The sequence below is a fragment of the Pteropus alecto genome, unplaced genomic scaffold (assembly GCF_000325575.1).
Source record: "Pteropus alecto unplaced genomic scaffold, ASM32557v1 scaffold50, whole genome shotgun sequence".
In the NCBI taxonomy this organism is placed as follows: Eukaryota; Metazoa; Chordata; class Mammalia; order Chiroptera; family Pteropodidae; genus Pteropus; species Pteropus alecto.
In genome coordinates, this window is record NW_006431918.1 from 7,545,061 (window position 1) to 7,552,935 (window position 7,875).

At 37.5% G+C, this 7,875-nt stretch overlaps 1 protein-coding gene across 4 annotated transcripts in view; it reads left to right on the plus strand.

Moving 5' to 3' along the window:
• SH3D19 (SH3 domain containing 19) overlaps nucleotides 1-7,875 on the plus strand; it is a 133,426-nt gene that overhangs the window by 102,144 nt on the left and 23,407 nt on the right. For all 4 annotated transcript variants that reach the window (XM_015585143.2, XM_015585142.2, XM_006906265.3 and 1 more), the window contains 2 exons: nucleotides 3,675-3,782; nucleotides 6,056-6,168. In XM_015585143.2, the coding sequence (XP_015440629.1) occupies nucleotides 3,675-3,782; nucleotides 6,056-6,168 (221 nt within the window). The remainder of the gene's footprint in view (nucleotides 1-3,674; nucleotides 3,783-6,055; nucleotides 6,169-7,875) is intronic.

Sequence of the window (7,875 nt, forward strand, 5' to 3'; positions counted from 1 at the left end):
GCCGCTACTAAAATGCTGCAGTGAACATTCTTCTGAACGTTTTCACTTCTACTAGTGCTTTTATTTCTGAAGAATAAATTTCTAAAAGTGGAACAACTGGGTCAAAGGTTGTGAACATTCTAATAGTACCAATGATCCAATTTCCCACCTGGCAGTGCCCAGAGTTCCCATACGTGAGGTGCCATTTTTGCTTTATATGTTGCCCACTTACATTTTTGTTGGAAAAAAAAATAACCCTTTCATAAAAGAAACATAAAAAGTAAACTTCATATTGTGTAGCTAGGGAGAGACTCATACACCATAATCAAGATGAAAAACTGGTCCTTGGCTCCACCTTCTCATTGAAGTGGTGCTGTTTGTCGCCCCCACAAATCTGCTCCCCTCGCCTGGATTACAGCCCAGGACAGCAGGCAGACAGAGGCAGATGCCGAGCTCACTGACTCAGTGAGCACAGCTGGGGTAGGTCGTTAAACAGACTCACTCCTGCCAAACAGCCCCCACAGTACTGGAACACTGCACCTTCCTTGCTTCACTGTATTGAGAAAGACATTTTTTCCCAGACATATATAGTAGAATAATTATACGTAATCTGAATGCCAGTTATTTAAAAGCAGCTAATGATAGTAAAATAAAAACCAAAAGAGAGAGAAAGTGGGTAGCTAGGATACTTTGAATACTTTGTATTTAAGGGGTATCTATGCTACTTCAATTTAAATCCTTCAAGTTAAAAAAATGAGATCTGCTGCACAGTGTGCAGGATTTGGGGCAGGGCTCCCTGAAGCTAGTCTTCTAACAGCAAGCACATTTGGATGCCCCTGTGCCCAGCCCTTCAAGGGCACTGATTGTCCTCTTTTCTCCTTTCCCTGTCCCCCTTGTTTGTACCCTCACCCCTGGAATGTGAGAGAAAAGTATAGATGGTATACTGGCCCAGAATTTGGTATGAGTTGGGAAATAATTGAAGTCATTCCATACTCAAGATTTTCTCCCCCCTCCAAACCCACCCTCGTCCCAAAATCATCAACTAAAAACCTATACTAATAAGTAGCCTTTAAAGCAGAAATGCTACTTGAAAGGTAGACCACAGTGAACATTTATCAGCCCTAATCCTTTTCTTGAATTTTTGGTCTTTTTCCCAGCAGAAAACAGAGCCCTGAGAGAATGAGCTATTCCAACCAAGATTTGGGGGAGGGAGGATGGACAAGTCCCTGAACAGTTAAGTCTCTGTAGCAGTTGGAGAAGGAAGATGTTTTCCGGGAGGTCATTGGGTTCCAACAAGGGCCAAGGAGGCAGAGCAGAGGCAATGGCAGGGGAGAGAGAGAAGAGAAAGGAAAGGTACTGTGTTTCTGTGTTTGAATAAAATGTATGCCAAGATTATATGGGGTCTTCAGATTCTTTTATTTTACCTAGCATTACTCAGAATAGACGAACCATTCAGGGAGGTCAGATTTGGATAACACAAAAGTGGGCTTTAATACAAGTGTACCTACCCCTTTTTATTGGCAGTGCTGTTGTCCTAAAGATCAGATGTATATTATTCAACTTGGAAGACCTACTAGAATATGTAAAATCCAGTTGTCAGAAAAAGAAGGTCATTGTACTCTCCTCTCCCTCGCCTCCTACACTCCTGTTTCATGCTGCAACCTGCTTCTTTTCAGCCCACACCTGAAGTTTCTCACATTGCTCTACTTTTTTCTTGTTCAGCAGTACATCTCACCTTCTAAAATAACATATGAATTACTTATCTATTGTATTGTTTATTGTCTTCATCTCCCTGCCAAAATGTCAGTGCCATGAGGGCCGAGTTCTTTGTTCACTGAAGTACTCCCAGCACCTAGAATAATGTTTGATGTGTAGCAAGCACCCAGCCAATACTGAATGAACAAAAGTGAAAAAGCAAATTTCTAAGAAATGGCTATAAAATGATCCTGTTTTTGTTTTTCAAAATACCTACATGATAATACATGTAATATAGAAGAAAAATTGTAGACAGATACACCACATCTCAGATAATAATTATTACTGGAGGGATGAGATTTCAGAAGATTTTCTATCATATTTCTTAATATTTCCTATTTATACAGTAAATATTACTTTTGAAGTAAAAAATAATGCTATAATAAAATAAGGAGTTAAAGAATTTGGTTAGACCTAAAAGAAGGAACTTTGTTTTATAAGGACATAAGTTACAGTGAAAGAAAATTATGTTATTAAAAGAGCCTTTTTTGAAGTTTGATATTGTTTTGATAATCTTGAGTTGGTTTTTCGAAATTAGACAAGACTCACCCTACTTGCGAACTGATAGGTTTCCATAGAGATATCATCTAATTTTTTTTTTTTCTCAGTAGCTTAATAATAATTATTTCACAGAGCATGCCATCTGGGGGCCCTTCTGAGGTGGTAGATAATAAACTTTAAATAGGATTGTACTTCACTGTTGCATCTCCCTACCTAGCACTGTTACCGGCACATAGTAGATATACATATGTGAGCAAGTGGCTGATGACTGAGTGATGCCTTCTGGAGGTATGTGATGGTGGGTTGCCTGAGAACTGAGTGGAAGGGAAGGGGAAGTATCAGGGAGCTGAAAGGCCGCCTTGTCCTTAGCTCAGCTCTTCACATATACTTCAGAGAGCTGGTCAGCAAAAAGTGCTTATTGAATTGCAGCTCATAACAGGCAGAACATGGATGCTGTTCATCACAGGAGCTGTGAAGTACGTTGTTGTACAGGGGTGTCTCCCTAAGGCAAGATGCATAGAATAGATATAGAATTACTGCATATACTCTTTTGCCTCTTGTTGAATCAAGGCAAAGGCACACTCCTGAGATACTCCGTGCTGTATTGCGTAGCCATCATAGAGCATTTTATTTTATTTTTGCTAATCTTTTTATCTTTAGATCTTTAAAAAAAAAATTCGTGGTCATTTTTCCAAACTACTGAAAACAACATTGACATTAACGAAAAAAAGACTCTTTCAGTGAAAAAGTTTGGTAGTTATGCTTTTGTTTAAAGTACTTTTTCTAAGCATATGCTGCCTATTTTAATGAATCAGTTAAGATGGAGAAATGTCAACTCATGTATCCTTGCCCCAAAATTAAATATTTGAATGGAGATGTCTTATTTTCTTTCCAGGATAAAAAAATTTTTTTTTCATATCACTGCCGTATAGTTTCACTAAAGTACTAAATCCGAGGCTCTGCTGAGCACCTGCCCTGCGCCAGGCGGGCGCTGGGTGGAATGAGGGACTTTGACGAGCCTCAGGGGTTCAGTTTTCTAGTACAGACATGGGAGTGTGGGGGAAGGCTTTCCTTCCCCGGGGGTCTGGGAGACTTCACAGTAGGGGGAGAATTGGCTCTCTTTCGGTTGCCTCTCATTTTCAAGTGGACATTTGTGAAATGATTGCACTCCCATGAAAGATAGCTTCTACATAATTCAAGATTGTCCTGGATCACTCTCATCAGAGAGGCAGAAAAGCCGTATGAATTATTTACAAAGTAGCACGTTATTTCCTTTCATGAACTCCGACTTTGTTTTTGTCTCTGCAAACTGAGATTTTGTTTATCCATGAATAGTTTTCCCTGGGGCATGAAAAATATGACTCTTTAATTATGAATGAGATTTTTTGTTTGAGCCCATGTTAACTAAACCATGCAAAATAAACTGTGTTTTTCATTAGATCCTTTTCAGCTCCCCACAAAAACAGAACCAACAAAAGAAGGAACAGTTCAGCCAGCGCCCACTAGGAAGCCCACTGTGATTCGAATTCCAGCCAAACCAGGAAAATGTAAGTTCCTCTCTGCCTTCTTTATTGACTTTGCCAAGAGCCTGGGAGAAATATATGCTTATTTATCAATATCTGATTTTGAAATTATGTGTAATCAGCCATTTATTATTACTTATAGTCGAGCATTTAAAAGCAAGTTTTTTGAAAATAATTCTTTAGACAATCAGTACAGTGAATTTGGATTTCATTTCTCTTTAACATTGTCTTTAGGTAGAGAGAATAGAGGGAGACCGAAACTCAGAATAATTGTAATATTTTGTCTTAGTGCCTCTGGTAAAGATATGGTAGGAAAGTAATTAAAGTATATTATTCCAATCAGCATAACCTAAGTATAGCTTTGTTTACTCTTTTGTTTCTGCACATTTATAAATTAGATTAACCCTGGAATCTTTAAAAGGATATATTGAGGAAGCGCTATATTCATTATCGTGTCAAAGCTCCAGAAACTATCAGAAAGTTGGAATTCTATAATGCTCTGAGAGAACTGAAATGACAGTTTCTAGAATTTTTTCTATTTATATAAAAAAACGTTCCCCGGAATTTTATTATTGCAGTGATGAAGCAATGAATGCATTTATGCTTTGGAGGAAAAGGAAAGTAAGACTTCTGAGGTCTGAAGAACTTGGAGTGGACAAGGGAAGAAAGGGATGGCTTTGTGGTGCAGAACTCCTGCCCCTTGGGGACCTGTTTCTTCTGACTAGGATGTCCTTCCCCAGCTACCTGCATGGCTCCCTCCTTCACCATTCCTTCAGGGTTTTGCTCAAATATCACTTTTCTCATTTCAACCTCTTCTGACCACATTATTTGAAACTGGAAATCTGTGCCTCCCCACACACTCACACCAGATAATCCCCTGTGTCCCTTCCTGCTAGTCAGCTGTCTTCCCTCTACTTGCATATTGTTTGTTACTAATTTGTATTCTTAATTGTTTGTCACAACAATATTACATCCTCAATAATGCATTATTCCCTTATAAAAAATAAGGAAGCTGCAGTATAGAGAAAGTCTTCCAGATGGCAGCTGGGTTGGAATGTCCCTGTGTGTCTCAATTCCCAGAGGAGCACTGCCTCTCACTAAGAGTGCTTGCCTGCATGCAAATCATTGTTCCCTTAGTAGCTGGCGTGGGTACTTTCCTGCTTTTGAGACTGTTCCTGCCTGTGGATAAAACAGGAACCTGACAAAATCATCCTCTTGTTATAGGCTTTTCATGTGAAATGGAAGCAGAATGTGTTCTTTTGAAAGAATGAGAAAAATTCCAATCTCCTTTAAATGCCTCAGCCAATGTGTAAAAGGTGGTTTTTGCCTCCCTTTAGTATGTTAACAATCATCCCTCTCTCCAAGTGTGTTTACACACAGATTTTAATTAGTTGTCATTAATTAAATCAGGTCATCTTTGTTTTCTTTATAAAATAAGTTGATGGTACACTATCACTGAGTTAAGGATGTAGTTTGGATGCCAAGACATTGTTTGTTAAATTGAGGGGGCAATTAAGCCCATTAATTTGGACCTAATGAATTAGAAAACATTTAATTATTTGGCTGGGGGAGGGTTGGATATACCACCTATTAAGAAACAGCATTCCTCATTACAATGAGCACAAGCTTTTGGGTTCAAAACCCTGGTTCTGACATTTACTAGCATTAAGACCTTGGATAGCTCATATATTTTCTTTCCAGTTTCAGTTTCTTCATCTGTAAAAAGGGTAGGATATTATCTAGTGTAGTGCTGCCCAATAGGACTTTCTTAAAAGATGGAAATATTCCATATCTGTGCTGTACAATATGGTAGCCACTAGCCAGCCACATGTGGCTACTGAGCGCTCGAAATGTGGTTAGTACAACTGATTAACTGAACTTTTAATTTTATTTTATATTAAATAATTAATATTTAAGTTTAAATCGCTGTGTGTGGCTACTTGCTAGTGGACTGCGCAGATCTAGCACATAGATAAATGTTATTTGGAGAAATAAATGTGAATAAAGTGCTTTAACTTAATGGCACATAGAAGGTTCTCAAAACTCTTGGCTGCTATTTTAAGTATTTAGTATTATTTTTACTCTCTATAAAACATTTGATAAAATTAACTGATATCTACTGTCCCATTAATTTTCTGAAGTTCGATGGGAGTTCTTCCTCATTTGCGTAGCTATCCATTCTTTGTGTGGATCTTTTATAATAGCCATTTCCTGAGGAACCAAGCTACTACAATCATTTCATTTTTTGGAATCCACAAAGACCAAAAATCATTCATGAATTACTGCTGTTTTTCCAGGTTTACATGAGGATCCACAACGCCCACCTCCTCTCCCTGCTGAAAAGCCTATTGGAAACACTTATAGTACAGTGTCTGGAAAACTCAGTAATGTTGACAGAACTAGAAACTTGGTAAGTGGTCATTATAGATTGTCTTAGGTTGAAGACCAAGCTGTGTGCTAATTTTAAATTCTCAGCTCATGTCCAGATTATTTTCCTATTTGTCAGATTTAAAAAAAACCTCTATTACAAACTAGTTTCTAAGCCCCATGTACTTATGTAATGTGATGTTCTATATTTCAGAAATCCCTGTAGAACAAAAGAATTAGGCCAGTTCATTGTACTTCATCATAAAATAATTTATCTACACCAAAGTAACGGCATTGTCTTTTAAGTGGCATTAATAAGGAGTAAGTTATTGAAAATCTCTAAAAACCTGTAATATTTGTGAAAATAGGTTTAATTAAATTTATCAGTTTTTATTTAAAATACCAATTAGTAACATAATTTTAAGATAGTTACCATAAGCATTTGTTAATCTATCTGAAATTTAGGGAAAATTATTTTTTTAATTAAAAAAAACCAGTGCTTGACCATGTACTTGTTAACAGATGGTGGTCAAAGAGTTTTAAATATCTATATACACATTTTTTCCCCACCTTAATACCATTTTCCCATACTTTCTGAAATTTCTATATTTTAGATTATCTTTATTTTAAAAGAAACCAGTTCTTAAAGTCTTTGAGCCAAATTTTGAGTTCAAATTTTATCATAGTTTTACATTGTGCATTAACTGTTTATTTTACGTACAAACCATCTGATCATCTGGTTGAACAGAAATTTCTTTGAAGAAGACATTAAATTGAATTAGCCAATATCGAGTTAATGAGATTTTCCTGTAGGCTGAATTAAAATTTAGTGATCACTTGCATTTTTCAAAGTACTTGGTAATAAATTTTTATTAAACCTGGGCCAAGAAATCCCAAAAGAGGATGATAGGGTCCCTACCATACAAGTGTTAAATTGGAAAATCTCAAATTTGTATGGATGAAAAATTACTTGAGAAGGTCACTGGCATCTACTCTTCAGGGTTGTAAAAGAGAGTGAGAGGATGATGTGTAGGCATACATATCATTCATGAATTCATGTAATGGGCTTTGCAGACTGTGAAGTTCTATTGAAATGTTAGGTATTGTCATGTTTGGTATTAAGCAGTCCACAAAGTAACTCCCACATTTTAGAAAAACAAGAAAAGGAAGTTAGAATAAACTAAGCCATCTGGAGAAGTACTATATTCACAGTTGTTTGTACCTCACATGAACATGAGGAACATCCTGTCCCACACTGTTTATGAAGTGGGGTCAAAGCATCCTGTGCTATGATAGATACACACCGCTATAGACTCACTGGGTCTCAAGGAAGAAAAGATGAGAAACAGACCTCAGGTTAAATGATTGGGCTTAAATGAAGTCACACAGGTGGTTTTCCAGGGCCAGAAAGTCTAATAATCTGTGAGAAATTCCTTTTGTCTGAGAGTTACAATTACTGAATGGATTTTTAGACCAGAGGCCATCAAGACTTCAGGTGTGGGTGAGGATCTCTAAAGGAGTGTTTATCCAGTATAGTAACCCATGAGGATAGGTTTGGTCTTTGCCAACTGTGTCTTCTGATGAGGTACAGGAAAAAAGCCCTCTACTTTTTCTCCTGCCTTGAGTGCTGGGGAACTTTCCATCTTGAGACAAATGGCTACAGTTGCAAAATCTCACTTTCTTCACTTAAATGATGAGAGGCTTAAGGGTGAGGAACATCAGGAGCCGCAGGAGCCATTCCGTCAGCAGG